The sequence below is a fragment of the Pezoporus flaviventris genome, unplaced genomic scaffold (genome assembly GCF_033815535.1).
Source record: "Pezoporus flaviventris isolate CSIRO_AGI_PZ_B2104156 unplaced genomic scaffold, CSIRO_AGI_Pfla_v1 ptg000090l, whole genome shotgun sequence".
Classification (NCBI taxonomy): Eukaryota; Metazoa; Chordata; class Aves; order Psittaciformes; family Psittacidae; genus Pezoporus; species Pezoporus flaviventris.
Window position 1 is genome coordinate 3,416,247 of NW_026892638.1, and position 18,826 is coordinate 3,435,072.

General features: G+C 39.7%; 1 protein-coding gene across 1 annotated transcript in view; it reads right to left on the bottom strand.

Moving 5' to 3' along the window:
* Positions 1-15,687, bottom strand: part of ARSB (arylsulfatase B) — a 59,631-nt gene extending 43,944 nt beyond the window's left edge. Inside the window, exons 1-4 of the mRNA XM_061475716.1 lie at positions 15,373-15,687; positions 12,286-12,472; positions 9,717-9,907; positions 8,884-9,091 (exon numbers count right to left, since the gene is read on the bottom strand). Of these exons, the coding sequence (XP_061331700.1) occupies positions 8,884-9,091; positions 9,717-9,907; positions 12,286-12,472; positions 15,373-15,642 (856 nt within the window). The 5' untranslated portion in view covers positions 15,643-15,687. The remainder of the gene's footprint in view (positions 1-8,883; positions 9,092-9,716; positions 9,908-12,285; positions 12,473-15,372) is intronic.
* Between the last annotated feature and the right edge of the window lie 3,139 nt (positions 15,688-18,826).

The window sequence follows — 18,826 nt, forward strand, 5'->3', positions numbered from 1 at the left end:
ACTAACCAAATCATAGCTTATATGAACATATAGGTATGAAAAGAATTAAAAAGCAGAGAAGGAAAACAGATCCAGAACATTTCAGCACAGGGATTCAACTAATCTTTTTCAGATACTGCATATTTGACTAAGGCCATCTTACAATACCTGCAGCTTCTTCCAAACTCTTAACCCAGATCAGAAAACATTGCATGTTTCTGTCCCAAGTGATTTTCCCTATGTTTCTATGCTGATTCATAGAAGTAAGGGCTGTCCATGATTGACAAAGTAAGCCTCCTGGAGAAGCAATATTTCTAAATAGATATGAAAGCTTTGTGTGAAACAGGGCTCAAATTTTCTGCCTCAGTCTTCACTGGCAACCTTGCTTCCCCTCTCTAGTGGATGGACCACAAGACAAAGACTGGGGGAGCAAAGTCCCTCTCACGAGTAAGAGAAGGTCAGGTTCTTGACTACCTGAAGAATCCAAACCTACATAAGTCTATGGGACCTGACCAGATGCATCCCAGAGTCCCAAGGGAACTGGCTGATGTAGTTGTCACGCCAGTCTCCCTGACATTTGAAAAGTCCTGGCAGCCCGGTGAAGTCCTGGAGACTGGAAAATAGGAAACATTGCACCCATTTTTAAAAGGGTAGAAAAGAAGGAACCTGGGAACTAGCAACCTCTCAGCCTCACCTCTGTGCCCGCGGAGACCATGAAACAAATCCTCCTAGAAGCCACACTAAGGCACATGGAGAAGTGGAAGGTGATTAAAGACAGCCAGCATGGCTTCATCAAGGGCAGTTCCTGCCTGACCAACCTAGTGGCCTTCTGTGGTGGAGCGACTACATCAGTGGATAAGGCAAAAGCTACCGATGTCGTCTATGTGGATTTCCATAAGGCCTTTGACATGCTCCCACAACTCCTCTCTAAACTGGAGAGGCATGGATTTGATGGATGGACTGTTGAGTGGATGAGGAATTGGCTGATGGTTGCATTCAGAAAGAAGTCTTATTTACTTAATGTTTTTCTATGCTTGTCAGAAATCACCCGCAGTGCTACATTAGAAGACAGTCTCCCACAGACAGAGGAAGACATTTCACCACTTAAATACCTAAGATGGGCAGAGAAACAAACAGAAACCTATATTCACCAGGCCCTAGTAAAATAAGGAAAGAACAAATTCTTTCCCTCTCCTCAAGTTTATGATACATTTCCACTGTGCAACAGCTGACCTCAAAATGATGAAAGGTTAAAAAGAAACTCAAACTTACATGATTTTGGTACTTTTTTCCCCTTGTCTTGTACTACTCTATAAGGATATTTTATGAGCTTTAAGCAGCAACAGCAGAAACACATTTCTAATCCTGAATCTCACAGCATCTAAAGTGATCCTACGACCGTACCACCATTCTGCCAGGCAACAGAACTCCTTTAGCAGAGGATGAACTAAGGCAGATGATGAAAGATATTACTTCTTTCTCTTCTTTGTGTAATTCCAGATTTTTCAATACTGAGCTTTTATATTTCCCTCTGACATTGTAATACTGCATTTTAAAAATCAAATGCAACTCAACCTTGAATACTAGTGACCATATAGGTTCCTTTAATCACTAACAACTAAACAATACTGGGTGTAATCAGTATAGAAAAAGATGGCGGAAATAAGATGGTATATCCAACTCATCCACAGTTTAATTCTGTAAACATTTGTTACATGTTATATATCTACTGCTCCTCTGAAGGTCTAGGGCTTTATGAGCAGTCGTGCTTTTATACTTAATCAGAACTATCTGGAGGTCAGTGTGAGAGTCCATCCAACTGAAGCAGAACAGGAAAGTATGTTAAAACTTAACTGTGAAATTATTTCATATGTAACTTACAGAGTTTAAGAAGGCAATTTAACAATGTTAGTGTCTTGGTATGACAGAGCATGTCAATGAAGTGACTCACACTACCTATGATATTTCTACAAAGTAGATTTCTGACATTTGCAACTGAAAATAAATAAAAGAAATAACGTGCAACATGCAAACAACCTCAGACAAAGCTAAACAAAAGACAGAAGCTGGGAAGAAACCCATATACCTACACCTTTCTTCATCTTGCCTGCTTCTGATGGGGAGACTACAGAAAAGCTAAACCCCAGCAGTTTTGTTTACGTGCCAACATCACTTCCATAATGCGAAACTGGGCTTTGTATGGTTTTAGTTTAAACACTATTGAAATTCTGGAGGCAGTCAATTGTTCCCAGTAATAAAAAACATTGGGAACTACAAGAAATACTGATACAATAGTTTTAACACACACACACACACACACACACACCCCCCAGTTATTTAGCGGACATGATGCCATTATGTACCATTTAATATGTACTTATTTAAAAAATTAAGTGATGGATATAAGCAGGAGAAAAGTTTTTGTTGCTTTCAAAAAAAAAAAAACCCAAAACAACAAAACGATGAAAACACCACACCAAACTAAGTTTTCTAGTTTTCTCTCAGAATTTTGTATATATGGAAGGGAATTAAATAGTACCTACTAGTGCCAGACACAAGAAAGCATCAGACAGCTTTAACGCACAGCTCTGTAAATGCACCTAATTTTTGATCTCCAACATTCTTGCTGAAAGTCAAGGTTACATAACAGGACTCCAGAGCCCTTCCTTTGTGTGGTTTCATATCATGGATGTAACTCACAGTCAAACAGACAGTGCTGTTGATAATAATGGTAAAGGATCATATTTGGGAAAAATTTCTCCCCTCTGATCTTCACAGCATAAATGATGTTTATTCTGTACATGTCCCAAGTGCAAAGCTGCCATTGAGGTTTCATTTTAAAAAAGTAAATTAAAAAAAGTACAGAATACACATCAGAGAGCTACACTGAGGATAACAGATTCACAGCATGAATTAGAGAGTAACTGCCCTTAATCTGAACTCAAGTTCTTCCCACTCGAGCATATTGCATCTGAACGATCCATTTGTTGCTGCATTTTTCAGTCATACTGCAAGTGTGACAGAAATGCAAGTATGCTCCTCCTTAAGGCTAACACGAAACATACACTTCCAGTGAAACGAACCAAAATCATTTGGTTAAGATCAGTTGATGAAAAAATATCTGTTGTTGTCTGATGCTGTATATTCTCAGTGGAAAGAATAAGGTTCAACAGAAGCAGCAGAAAAGCTAGTCAAAAAAAGTGTCTTCAGAGTTCTGATGTATTATTATGTTTTCAGTGCTTAATACAGATTTGCATGTGTGTGCATGTATGTTATGGAAGACCTACTAAAATCCTTTCCATTAGAGGGACAATAGAAAAAGAAAACTACACCTTGTACTGGAAAACTCTACTAATGTAATTTTTGTTGTGCTTTAAATACACCCATAGGGCTTTTATTTTCCATCAAGAGATCATAATACCTTTCCTGCATCAGAGCAACTTTTCTGAGCATTGACAGAGCAACTTTTACAGTTGTACTCAGATAAATCAACTTCTATGTTTCTTTGTATCTCACGAGAACTGGCTCTTTATTCTCCTGACTTTTCTCCTGACAGGGGGGAAGGGGGAAGTGGGGAACACAAAGGGAAAATTGATCTCATGGAAAAAAATTGTATTTGATGTACCCAAGATTCCAGTAGTTACAAATTTAGCCCTACAAAAGCTGTGTGAACAATGTCCTTTTTCATTCTTTTTTTTCCCCTTTTTGTCTCCCAGTACCGCTTTCATGATAGAAGCAATCCTAGTGCAGACAGTTTCAGATGACTGCTTTCATTGTAAGCAGTCTCAGTAATTAAACAGGTTAGTAACTCAGTAGTTACAGACCCTGCTGTGTCAGGTCCATGCTAGCATTTCCCATCACTAAACACAAGAGAAACACTGGGAAATTTTAACCTAAAAACAACATCAATAACCTGACAATGTTCGTATGTCTGTGGTAACAAGATAAATGAGACACAGTCAAAAAATCTTTGGACTTGTCCCAGTGACAGAACACTGAACCTGACCGGTGATTTGGGTGTTGATTCTGGCAAGAATAACGGCTTCTTAAACACTACTATGGAGAACAAACTAGATTAGTTTAAAAGTAATCACAGTTTAAGACAACCTTGTGAGAGCTGTGGGAAATTACTAAACATTGCTAGCCTGTAAAATGAGGGTTTTTTAGCATTCATATCAGACCAGAGATAAAATTTGCTAGGATAACTATTAGCATGCTTAAGCAAAAGCTTTACAGAAAAATGGCCAGCTTGTGACTCTGGGCAAAATTAACTTCTGAGTTTCATTTACAAGTGAACTTCACTTGAAGCACTAGCATTTGCTGAAAAATAGGAAGGAAAAAAAAAATAATAAAAAAAAAAGATTCCAGTTATGCTGGAATTTTTAAACACAAAGGGAAAAAAGAAGTGAGTGTCTCTTGCACAAGGTCACCCTCTGTTCAGGAACTCGGGTTTGGAGTGTTAGGTTTTGCAAGGAAAAAGCACAGTAGATGGGGAACGGTAAATGATAGAAGGAAGGGAAGATAAACAATTCCTACAAAATGTTTTGAGTTTTCACAGGATTTCAAGACGGGGAGAAAATATTGACTATCAACATCTTCTCAGTTTTTATTTTGAAATTAATTTTCATCATATGATAACATTTCCGTCCTTGATAATATATTCTTACAAATCAGCCTAGATCTCTCACTGACATCTACAGTCAATAGCACAGAAGATGTTCTTTTATTTCTAAAAAATTCATTCTTACCACCCTCACTTTAATGTGGAAAAAGACTAAGAATAAAAGCCAACAATGGAATACAAAACACCAGCCGCACAAGCTTTTCACAATTTATCGACATGCAATGTCTGACAAATGCAAGTACAGTGACCAGCCACAACTTTTGCCTTTATAACAACAAGCTTAAATAATCAAGAAATAGAAAATTATTTGAAATTATATGGACTCAAATAACTAGTCTGATTGAAGGTGCTTGCAGTTAAGGCATCTGTGTTTAATTCCTCTTAGGAAGTAGCAGATGCTCAGGCAGTAGATGCCTAGGCATCTTCCTCGCTGGCAAGGCACCAAACCTCTCAGAACCTCCTGACAAGACCAATTAAAGCAGGTCTTCAGATCTGTAATTGTGCAGGTTTACTAAAAAAAAAAAAAAATGTGACAACACGACCTTCAAAATGAGCACCTCTGACACCACACCCGGAGAATAACTGCTCTAACCAATCTGTTCTTCAGCTGGCCTGAGCAACCTGCAATTAAAAGTCTCTCTGAAGTCTCCTACTAGCAAAAGAGAAGGAGCAGAAGTTCACTCAGGAGCAAAGACATCAGGGAGAAGATAAAATCTGCCCTCAGGGAACCAGTTGAAAGTCAGATCCCTGATTTCTACCGAAGAAAGAGCTGGAATCAAGTGAAAAAAATCCTGACATTTTATTAGACAAAACCCCACAATGCACTGGATGGAGGAGGGTGGGAAGAGACTGAGAAAAAAATAATAATTAATAGGGTAATATGAAGTTGGGGAGATGGAGGGAGAATCTAGGGGTTCTAGAGAGGGACTGTATAAACATCAGTAAGTATGTTCAAAACAATCTGTGCTCTTATTAATCATAACTCTAACATGATAAAAAGACCCTCTTTTGGGCTGAAAATAGTCATCACTGTCACATGTTCCATTATGGAAAGGATTTATGTGCTTTCCTCTTAGCAATGTAAACCAAGGCTTGAAAAGCTTCACGTATTTTTGCTGTTCAAAGCCCTCTCATGGCAATCACCAGACACTACAGCAATAATCCACTTCTAAGAATGCATATTGTAAGAAAAATTAGTAATGATTTTAGCTGCAAAATCAGTATATTAAAAAGCTGAAAGTTAAATAAAACAAAGGATAGTAGCTTTAATACAGAACTGAAATTAGAGGTTGGATTCCTTTGCTCTAATGGTGGCAACTTTCCACCAAAATTACTTGTAATACATTGCAGAAACTATAAACACGTGGTATTTACAGCAAATTTACACTTCTTACCTGAAATCATAGGCCTGTATCTGAAGCACAATCTAGATTCTAAGGCAGTGTTAATAGTGCTGAGGTAAATTCGTATCACTTGAATGCTTTTTATGACCTTTATTTTAAATCAAGGCCCTCTTCAGGAAAGCCAGTAGTTACAGTCTCTTATGTTTAGTAAAAAGAAAAATAAACCCTACATCTCATTCTTTTTTATTTCGCATACATAAAAGGCCAAAGGTACCCAAGACAGTACTGCACCCATTTTTATCTGTTTCATTTAAACAGGCAATGATTTCATTTTCACCACATTAGTGTAGACGTACTTGTATCTGCGGTATAAAATGTGCTCCATTAAAGCAAATCATTTTCATATCACACCAGTCAAGACTTTTCAAGCTACTACTTGATACACAAATATAACACCGCATACCATTGAACTAGCTCATCTTTTTCTTAGTTACATGTATAATTAACTTGTGTAGCTGTTCAAAAAGACCAGAGATGTTGATTTACACCTTATACTGTTGGAGTCAGACTTTGCTAATGACCAGATTACTTCATTTTGGCTTGGTGTCTCCAAGAGGCCACTTTAGGGAGGAACTAGAGTTGTTCTACACATTTTACAAGGCCCTTTAAAATGTGCAGTATTTCCGTTTGCCAACTGGCATGTTTTCAAGGCAATCCTGGTTGAGCCATAATATATACAAATAAGAAGAAAAACAAAAGAGTTTAATAAGATTAAATCTACCATGATAGCAAAGATTAGATCACGTTCTAGAGTATTTCAATGACCACTCACTAAAAAGAACTCTCTAATTTTGGAGTTACATTGCACAGTGAAGGAATCAACTGGAAGACACTATGTTGCAGTGCTACTCCCTACAGAACACAATAGCAAATTAACACTTGTAAATTACTTTTGGGGGAGGAATTTTGAAACAGTGAAATATACAAATATCCAAGTGTGAATCTTGGAGATACCTGAACAGAGAATAGCAACAAATCTAGTAAAATCTACCTTAAAAGTATGATCTTAATTTTCTTTTACAGGTTTCAATACTACAGTTATCAAACCATACAGGTTTATAACAAAACAGAGTGCTTTTATGATCATGTGTGTTTAACTACTATGCAGAGGAGACACAGATTTTCTTATGAAAAATACAGATAACTGTATCTTTCCCTAGCTTCTCCCTTTGCAGTCTTCATTTAAATACTTAAATTTTTCTTAACCTCACAACATGGGAAGAGATTTCTTGGAGAGAACACCAGATAGTAGGGTAAAATGTGTATGTGTCTTGCTGTACAAAGCAAGAGGAGGGTCTCCAGTACCAGGACAGCACTTGGGGTGGGGAGAGGGGCCACAGTTTCCCTGAGCAGGCATGCCCTCAGGAGCTGAAGGTCCTGTATTATAAATATATGCCTATATTATGGCTTCCAGTGCACAGTAAGACTTGCAATTACAAAGGACTTGAAAGCTGTGCAGAGAGTTGTGCTATGTGAGAATGCTTAATTGCAGACCCTTTTGTTTTCTTTTCAGCCATGTTCTAATGCCCATTTTAAAACACTCCACCTGCAAAAGCAATATATATTAAAAAAAACTTTTTTTCTTTTTTTTTTGTCTTTGTTTTTTAATACTTAATGTTTTCAACATTTCATTGTTCTGGAAATTGGGTCTTTAATGTATGCAATATTTATGCTTGTAAAGAATAGTTGTTTGAATTGAAGAGATAGCACTGAAAAACCCCAAATCACTGCCCCCGGCCTGCTTGATCTAGGCCAAATTTCCTTGCATTTCAGTCATACTAAATCCCCCTAATGGCAGTTTAAAATATCAATTAACTCAAGATAAGCCCCATTAGATAGGGAAGACACTGGATTCTCCTAACTGCTTGACTCTTGTTGAAACACACCTGTAATTGATTGCAAGATAACTACTGTCAAAATCAGGGTATACTGCCGTTGTTTTGAAAAAAAAAAAGTTTTAAAAACAAACCAAAACAAAATGTATTTTTAATTCAGTCATACTCTGTAATTCCAGCTCAGATGTCTTCAATTCTATTCCACAATATACCGAACAAACATTACTGAAATAACCCTATCAGGACCCCCACGGCAAAGACTGTATTTTTTCCATATGGGATAAATACTGACATAATTTTCCATATGGCTTTGCTTACTTTCAGTTCTAAATATAAAAACATCACAAACAGAAACAGCCATAGAAGAGTTACCAAATCCTACCAAAGCCAAAACCTGGACATAGTGTAACACCATAAGGCAGAGAGGTTTGAACTCAAAATGAAATTCCAAGATTCCAAGCACTATAGGAAGCAGCTGCTAAACTCAAAACACATCACTGCATTTTCATTAACCTTGGGTTTGGTTTTCTTGTTGTTGTTGTTTGGGATTTTTGTAAGTGTTTACAGAGAAAGATCTGCTGTTTTGACAGTCCTAACATGTAAAGCCTGGGTAAAAGAGCAACTGTAACCTTTGAAAGGCTACTTTCCACTCCCAACCAAACAAGAGCAACTATGCTCCTGAAACCCAGCCAAGCAGCTGTATTTCAAAAAGGTTCTGTTTCATTCCTAATTTGGAAATAAAAGAAACTGCTTTCTAATGTATTATTTGCATTACCCTAAAGATCTAGAAACCAGAACCTGTGCTAGTAGATACAAAACTTAGCAACCTAGACTGTATCATCACGTACTACACTTTTTTATTAACAGACCTTTGCTTCATGGGAGTAACGGGTCTGTGAAATACCTAAAGCAAGCCAGAAATTACATCTTCTATAGTTAGAAAATACATGGAGAAAGGACAGAGGGGCAAAATGTCTCTGTAGTCAGCTTGTTAGACACAGTATCAAAAGTTATTACTGAAAGAATATTTAAATGAACTTACCAGTAGAGAAAACGAGAACTGTGTTGTCCCAAAGACCGTATCTTTTCAGAGCATCAGTAAGATTTCCTACAGCTTCATCCATAAGGGTCACCATCCCTGCATAATGGCGCCTTTTTACATCTTTAATGGAAGAATATGGTTTCATGTATTCTTCAGGGACCTCAAGAGGTTCATGGACAGACTGAAAAGCGAGGTAGAGAAAAAGGGGCTGGGGTAGAAGGGACAGAATGGAAATCAGTTGAACATAAAGTACCACATGAAAAAGTTACCACTGAACATAAGGTACTATATGAAAAAGTTACTGCAATAAAAGCAGCCCTGATTCACCAACACCTGCAGGGAATGTGTTTTGATTTCTTCTACATTTCTTTTTTCCAATCCCCAAACATAAACTAATAAAACTTTGATGAAGGACTTTTGCAAAGCTATGAAAAAAAACTCAGATGTATCTTTTCTTCGTAACACAGTTATGAGTTTCTTCCCATGAAGCTTCTCCCATTAAACTTTCCATTTTCTTTTTAGAAGAGCAAACTACATGCTAAAACATTTCCATAAACTTATTATTTGTATTTTTTATAAATTCCTTACTTGTAGTACTAAAAAAAAAAAAAATGGAGAAGGGTAGCAGGCCAGGGCTGTGCAGCCAAAAGTGATTCTAACAGGAGAGAAGGCAAGTTTTACCAGCACTACTTCTCACATTTAGCTCTATGCACCCTGCTGAAGAGCCCCAAATTACAGTTCAAGCACATGCCTCTCCATTAATATTTCATTAACATTTTTTATCAAACATGCTTTACTGTTGAAGTTATCAAAGTAACAGCTGCTGACTGTACCTTCTCAGTTTTGTGACTTGCTATAAGATCTATAGCTCTTTCTGTGAATATATTAGTGGAGTACATGCTTTTAAACCCAGTAGCAACTTCTTCTCCATCTCGGAAGTCCAGAGCGCAGCGCGTTATGTTCTTTGCTTTGATGAGGACACAACGGTCATGAGAATAGTAATCCTCACTCCCCAGAAGGTAGCCTAGAACAGGAGAAGATGTCAAATAAGCAGGCGAGCCAACATCATGCCACATAAATATGTATATCAGGAGGAAAGAAGTCAAGACTAAATGTCAAAACATTAGTGGTTTTGAGCTGAAACTTTCATTCACCATTTGACTACCTGTAGTGACATTCCCTGACTTTTGAAACTGCTTTTGAAAGCTGTTCAGTGACTTTTGATTGTGTAACTTGGTATCAAAGACACAAGCATTAAACTAATGCGCTCATAGAAAAGGCAGTGACCTACCCTTGTACAACTCTGATTTTTAGCTGGCATGATTTTGTATATTTGTATTTTTACATAAGACATCTCTATTAGAAAGTTTGGAATTTGTTTTATTTATTCATTCAAAAACAGGTATAATTTCAGATCCACTGCTGACACCTACTGGTGAAAAGAAAGAATACTAAGATACCCAGAAGAAAAACTGCAATAATTCTACAGGTACATGTTTGCACCTATCAAGGGCTTATCCTGTTAAGCATAAAGTGCCTTTACCTTTTATCAATCAGAAACAAAATACCTCAAAATCATTTGAATGTCAGTAATTATTACTTTTGAAATTAGGTTTCAGATTTATCCCCTAATGCCCTGAAGTAATTATTACTTTCGAAATTAGGTTTCAGATTTATCCCCTAATGCCCTGAATAAAACCCCAAAATGAATCTTCAAAATATATTCTTAAATTCTGCAAAATCAAACTAAATCTAGGGACAAGAATCCAGAATGGAGGGACAGCACTTAAACTTTTATTCAGCAGCTTCTACTTCAGTTACTTGTGCAAAAAAACAATAGGTACAGAAAGAATGAAGCTTGGTTTTAAATACAATAGATAATTCTAATACATTTTTTGGAGGAAAAAAATGGCTTTGCTGTCAAAGCATAAAGACTGACTTTGCGGACAGACTGCCTATATCCACGTACTCGGTGCCGCAAGTTGCATTTTTCCACTTTGAGTGCCCACTGGAGGAGACATTGCATCAATTATGCCAAAGAATCAAATGCCCTTATTTGCAATAAATGCTGACTGGAATTACATGAACATTATAGGACATTAGACTGCTGCATTCTCTGAAAAATAATGTCACACTGGGCACCCAACAACCATACCCAGAGCCAGCCTGAATTAAAGCTCCTGCATTAAGAGCCTGCTTGGTTCACAGGGTGAGATTTCATGAGGAGTGACAGCCTACCTATGTCTATGCCACCAAAAAGATCCCAAGCTCCTGTGAAGGGATGAGAGGAGGCATACATGTTTAAGCAATGAGCTGTTATGATCCATACATATATATATAAGCTTAATTCAGTTGTGGCCCCAGGCTCCCTAAAGAGTTAAAGGAGCTAAACAAGCTAAGGGAACACTTCTACCCATGTAAAGTTTGGATTGTCTTTGTCTATAAAGGGCATGTAGCAAAGCCAGGCTCTAAAGTCAGACAAGAAGAATGCAGACTCCTGTTTAAGTTTCTCTGTACCCTACTTTCTCAGCTGCAGAAGTGAGCAGCAGTACTGTCAATAGCTTGCAAAGTTATTTTGAAGGCAATGAACTGTTTCAAAATCCTCCATTCAATGAAAGTGTCTTAAAAAAAAACAAGGGGAGGTGGGCCACTTTGTGTTCAGTACCATGCAGAATGAGATGTACTGCAGACATAACATCTGTGACACTTGGGGAAAACCAATGAACATCCAATCAATACAGAGATGGAAGCCTTTGCCAGAGGAAGAATAAACAACATGTAGCTACAAGTTGCTTTGCAAGTAACACAGACCTGGGCAATGTATTTCTGGCACTATTTTTTTAGTCAGAGAGTTTGACTTCATTAACTCTTGAGTTCCTGCAACAGACTTTTTGGATACTGTTTTATAAAGGCTCTCCCACCATCTTCCTTGCACAGGCTCTGGAAAACCAGTGCTACTCTATTCATAAAGCATGAACACAGTGTGTTATGATGTCTGTTTCTCTCTTAAACATATCAGCTTTTAGAAGCGTAACATTATTTGCAAAGCAAGCCATGTCTACTGTCTGATACAACAGAAAACATTCATATTAAAGACACTTATAAAAGCAAACTAACCACTACACCTTAAATCTTCTAACCAATGTGGAACCAAATATTAATTTGTTCCAAGGGAGAAACACTCTCTTTGGAGACTCTCAATAATTATACTTTATTTAGTAAGTTGTAAGTCCTGGGCATGCAGGACTATCTTATTTTAAGCAGTTATACCCCGGAAACATGCATGCCCAGGTATTGATTTACTTACACGCTAATAGAAAATCTGCTGTTCTTAGGAGAAATGGGCCATTTCTGAAAAATTTTTATACCGCATTTATTGCCCATGTTAAATCTAACCATTACCAAAATAAGTATCGAATCCTCTGCGGGTTGGAAGGCATTCTTTTCTGTACATCCCTAAATGCCACTTCCCCACCATGTGAGTAACGTATCCCGCCTCTTGAAGTAGCTCTGGGAGGAGTTTCTCATCCAGTGGCAAACAGCTGGGCTGGCACGGCCAGATTATCTGGTGCTGTAAACCTGTATGGATCTAGTGGATAAAAGAAGGATGAGAGATCAGTTACACTGTGCTCCTGCAGGCTACTTTATAAGCAGGGACAAAAAGTAACACAGCTACACCAGAGGATAGCACCAGTTTTACAGGCTCCTGCAGAGGGCAGGGGTAGCCTGAAAGAAGACAATAGCACCACAGGGGTTAACAAGATCTTCCCAGGCATAAATCAAGTGCAATTAAGAAGAAAAACAACACAAAACAAATGAACAAACAAAAAACCAACCCCAACATAAACCAAAACCCAAACAACAACCAAAGCCTTTTGTGTTTTCATCTAAAAATCTAACAGGTAACAATTACCATTACAGTCTGTCTGAAGTCCAGGGACTACATCTCAACATGGAATGAGAAATTTTAAATAGGATGGAGATAGGCAAAAAAGTGCATGGCAGGCGAAGCTACCCACCTTTTGCCTGTATCAGAGAACAGTCACTGGTGGAGAGGATGATAAAAGCTAAGAAAGCTATTAGAATCATGAAATGGTTTGGGTTGGAAAGGACATTTAGATCATCTATTTTCAACCCGCCTGCCATGTGCTGGGACACCTCACACTAGACCACATCTCCCAAGGCTCTGTCCAACCTGGCCTTGATCACTGCCAGGGATGGAGCATTTACCACTTCTTTGGGCACCCTGTTCCACTGCCTCATCAGCCTCATAGTAAAGAAGTTCCTTATATCTGACCTGAACTTCCACTGTTTAAGTTTGAACCCATTACCTACCATTATTCTTTTCTAAATGGACATTATATATATATATACACACCTATATATTGATTTACATACTTAAAATGAGTGCAAGCAGTATAAAAAGCATTTCAGTAATGAAGGTGACATAAGTTTTTGACAGTGTCTAGATCTGACTTTTGATAGCTTCACATAAGTGTCCAATCTTAACAAGTGGTGAGTTTTTATCTCTTTACAGAAGCATGACTGACAATGGTACTCAAAGCAGTAAATTCTGCTTGATTCAAGGAACTTCTGCAGTTACTCTACTATAAGCTGACTTTTGTTAGCTTCCCTATCTCCACCAGAAAAAGGCACTACCTTAAACCTAGGCCAGAAAACATGTATGTGCAAGTATAAATATCCTGCTTATTCACTAAATATTTCTAGGAATTTGTCTCGTCAAAGCACAAAACCTTCAAGACCTTTCAAATCACAAGACAACAGATTTTATAAGTCCACTAGGCACTCCAGTGTAGCAAGCTGCATGACTAATTTTTTCAAGCATCACTTTAGCAACACCCTGAATTGACTTTTAAACCAAATAAGCCCTGGGGTAAGTAGGTAAGTAGACTCTTACAAAGGGCTTACTAGTTACAAATTTTCTTTGGAACAGGACCTAGGAAAAATATTTTTTGCTGTTGTTGTAAATGCAGTATTACCAAAAAGATTATTAATATAGTGAAAGACACAAGGTAGCAAAGCAATGTGATTTCTTTCACTGCCTCTGAAAAATGAAAGAAAAACAATAATAATAAAAAACAGTCTATTGTTTTCATAAACCAATACCTTTGCTCTTCTTTCTTTATGGACTGCAAGCTTACAATTGAAATTCTAGCTCCAGATAGGACCAGAGACATTTTCATGTCTCTGAGCAATCCCAAACCTTTACATTTTCTGCTATTATTTTACTCATTTGTAACAAGGTCAACACAAAGATGATCAAATTATCAGATGTATATGATGAATTTATACCTGAACTAAACTATGAGCATTTCTAATTTTCATCTTTAAGACTAGATGCAGCAATGTCCAGCTAACCCTGACCCACATGTAGGTACACGTCTTCAGATTCTGAAGAGTGGGTAAAGAAAAAGTCAATTACATCTTCCTATTCATTATTATTCTTGATTCTTGGACTTTCTAGGAACAGGACAAATACTGTTTGAAAAGACAACCTTCCCACAGCAACAGAAGATAACATCCACTAATATAGGATGACGTTTATTTTCATTCTGGGCAGGTTCTTAGCCATATTTATTAACCATAAATCACTCTGGTTAATGTGTACGTGCAGGACTTTTTGAAAGCAAGGGAAAGTTTCTGAAATACACTTAACCCTCCATAAGCTTTTGCTTTCTGTCCATGTTGTAGTCCTCTTCCTGCCCTTTTTGCTTTTCCCGAAGGAATGCGCGGGGGGGGGAAGGAAAGAAGGGGGAGGAAGGCACAGAAGTACGCAGTATGATAAAGTCCAGTTCTTACACCTGTGCAACAGGAAAAAAAATAGAAAATGGGGAAAACCATGACTATGAAGCAGCTGGACACCCAGACTAAGGATGTCTGTGTGCACTCCGTCAAGGGGCATATAAATATCTACATGTACAGTACCATGAAGGAGAATGTATAGGCTAGGATGCATTTAAACGCTGCCCTGGAAAAGATGCCGCACTGGAAAAGATGCTGCACAAACAGAACACACGGCGTTGATTCACTTCTGGATGAGTCCTCTCCGCGTGCCTGTCCAGTTCAGCAGCATGTAAGGAGAAGACGACTGGTACAGGGATATTTTTCACAATACACTGCCATGCCTGTTAAACCAACTGAAGCACAGGAAGCACCTCGGCTTTTCTGAAGCAGAACAACTTGCACTAAACCCACGTTTGATTTGCTCCCGAGCGAGCAAACCAGAGTCTGCATTTAAACACAACTGGTTTTCACACAGCAGCCTTCTTCCAAGCGCCCCTCTGTGGACACAAGGAGGCCAAACTACAGAGCGCTGCCCAGAGCAAGCAGAGGAGAGCCCCCCACCTGCCACCCGCTGCAGCGTGGCGGGAAGCAGCGGTGGCAGGGGGCTGCCCGGGGCTCTCTGCGGGCATCGCCGCGCCGGGCAGCGCCTCCGGGGCTCCGTGTCCCCCTCGATCCGCGTCCTACCTGGTAGCGGCCGCTGAGGAGCTGGCTGCGGGAGGGCGTGCAGAGCGGCTGGGTGTAGTACCGCTCCAGCCGCACGCCGCCCGCTCCCAGCGCGTCCAGCCGCGGTGTGCGGATGGCCGAGCCGTGCCAGCCCACATCGCCCCAGCCCAGGTCATCGGCCAGCACCAGCACCAAGTGCGGGGGTGGCGCCCGCGCCGCCGCCAGCTGCAGCAGGCAGAGGAGCAGGCAGCACGGCAGGCAGCGCGGCTGGGCACCGCAACCCCGCGCCATCCCCGACACCAGGAACTGGGCCGCGGGGCCCGCCCACGGCCGTGGCTCCTCCCTCCGACCGGGCCGGGCTGAGGCGTGGGGCGCGCCCGGCGGAGCTGCGCTGGCGCCGTTTGCCTCGCACCCCGGTGCTGCGGGTTGTGCCCTGGCAATGGGCGCGCTCCGGAGCAGTGAACGCGGCCTCGGAGCTCGAGGCAGATGGGTTTTGGAATGAAATGTTAAAGGTGACTGCTAAGTTGTTGCCAGTGTTGGCAGAGCGTTCAGCTCGGTGGTGCTGGACTCCCCTTACGATTTTGTCTTTAACTCCTACATTAAACATCGGTCTTAAACCATGGCGCTTTCCCCAGGGAACCACTCGCAAGCTTGTGTCACAAGTCAGCTGTGTTTCCAAGGAAGTCATATAACAGTTTGAGTAGAGGACACAGTGTATTCTGGTGTAACTGGGCTATTACTTTTGTCTTCATGCACGAACCCGTAAAGCTCACCCAGATTTAATACTGCCAACAGTTTATTCCACATATAAGCAAAGTGGGGCAGCTGCAGCACAGTCATGGCCTTGCTGCTTGCCAGATTTAGGTTAGAAAGTAACCTAAATCTGGTTCACTGGGCTACAGCATGGGAAAAACAAGTTGCCACCATCACTGAAGGTGCAGCTGAGCTGTGCGAGATGGCAGTTACTGCTGCAGGGGAAGCTGCATGGCCTCTCTGCTACCATCCCCCTGTACTGAGCACTGGTGAGGCTGCACCTCGAATCCTGTGTTCAGTTCTGGGCCCCTCACCACAAGAAAGACATTGAGGTGCTGGACCAAGTCCAGAGAAAGGCAATGAAGCTGGTGAAGGGTCTGTATCACAAGTCAGATTAGGAGCAGCTGAGGGACCTGGGGCTCTTTAGTCTGGGGAAGAGAAGGCTCAGGGAGGACCTCACTGCTCTCTACAAATACCTAAGAAGAGGATTGAGTGAGGTGGGGGATTGGTCTCCCAAGTAATAGGTGGTAGGACAAGAGGTAAAGGCTTCAAGCTGTGCCAGGGGAGGTTTAGATTGGGTATTAGGAAAACTTTCTGTACCAAGAGGGTGATCAGGCATTGGAACAGGCTGCCCAGGGAAGGGGTAGAATTGCTGTCACTGGAAATGTTCAAAAAACAGGTAGATGAGGCTGTGACATGGTTTAGTGGTGGACTTGGCAGTCTTGGGGCAATGGTTAGACTTGGTGATTTAAGAGGTGTTTTCCAACCTAGCTGATTCTATCATCAGCTGCTACTCCCATCCCCTTCCCTGTCTGCCCTCCTACAAAACTGTAAGAGACCCATTGTTTTTTTTCTCTTCTTTGTCTATGAGAAGCCTTGATCTAGGTCTGGCTGTAAGATGGGGCTTATGACTGTTACTGCATAGGAAGGAAGTGAAGCAACCCAGAAGCAGAAATAATAGCTATGTCAACAGGGCTGCTTCTTCAAACTGTGTAATATTCTAAAGCAATATTGCAAGCAACGACTACCTTAATCTTGATGTAAAATCTAGGACTATGAAAAATTTCAGTGTTTAGTGAAAGATCAAATGACCACATTTAGCTGGAATGGTACATGTGTGCATTCCCAAATGTATATAGTGATTTGGTAGCAGGTGAAAGAACAACACACATTAAAAACTGTATTTCTTGGTAAGAAAGCCAAACATTGAGTGTGCTAGACTCCTGTCTCCTTTCTTTTTGACTGATAAGTCTATATAAACAAAAAGTTCCTGCTCCTTTGAATGAAGTCTAGTGGATAAGACTATGAAGTTATTTATCCAATTGTTTTTGTATAAATCCCAAATGTTCCCTGCTGGTTTGAAAACAACAGCAATTATGAGTGATGCCAAGTTTATCTCTACAACAGGAATGTCCTATAGTCCACAGCTGGTACTGGAAGAAGCAGCAACAAATTCTTAAAGTCAGTTTTCCCTTAAGTAAATTCTAGGATTGATGACAAGCTGGTACATGTCTCTGAGTTATATCTTCTTTGTTGAGATGTCATTCCTACTGTTCAAAAGGTTGCAAAGTTCCAATTTATCTTTTTTTTTTACTTCAGGTCCCATTACCAGTCGCAGCTGTCTCACTGAATTGTTTATTTTACTAACTTCTTCTGTGTGCTTATTATAGGTGAAGTTCCATTCAAATGTTAGCACATTCCCATGGAAACCATTCTTGTTCATTCAAAATAATTACTTTGAAAAGTTACACAATCAGAAATGTTGGATACAATTTTTGGCATAAAATTCATAATAGTTATAATACCTGATGTATTTCCAAAGTTTTCATGCTGTTCATGTGCAGCTGAACTTATATACCCTTGTAGAGGAACATCAACACTTACTTGAGGGTTATCCTGCTCCACCAGAGTTGGATAATCTCATTGCCTGAGCTGCCAGAGTTAAAACATTAAATTGAGCCATCTGAAACATACATGGAAGATACTTCACAGTCACAGTCTGGATGTTGCTGCCTGCCTGTCATGTTTTGTCAAGAGTCTTTTTAAATACTGGTTGAGGCATTTTGGATCCCAATCAGAAAATATTATTTATATCAGAGAGTATTCTCTTGATTCAAAAGAATAAATCATAAATGTTCAGTCCTTTATGTTTCAATCTGTCTTTTCTGAATTGAGATGCTGTTTTGATGTTGATGATTAACGACATATGTAGAGTGACACACAAGACTAGGGTATTGTGTTGATTTATCATTCCAAGCAAAGCATGAACATGACACTTCTTGCCATAGCAGATGGGAACTTGGAGCAAAAATTCAAATGGTAATAGTAACATCTACTCTGGTGTGCCAAAAGTCTCTGGAGATGGAAAAATAAAAGAAAATGGCAAAAATACATGTGTGGGGAAATTACTTTTTAATATGTTCTGACCTCTCTGAACACAGAAATTTGAGTATTTCAGAAAATTTCCTAGCTGACCAAGTGTTATTTTTTTCACCTCGTTACAGAGGAGTCTCCTTTGTTAGTTAATGGGGTTGCAGAAAACTTTACTGATGTCCCTGACAGTCTTTCTACCCCGGTATTTCTGTTTGATTGGCTAGAAACCCTCTTAAAATATGGATATACTACTTAACCATTCTTGCTTTTATTCACTTCCTCTTGCTCTATTTTGACACCACAAGTTTATGCAACACCATATCACAACCCGTAATGAAAAGAAGTGGTG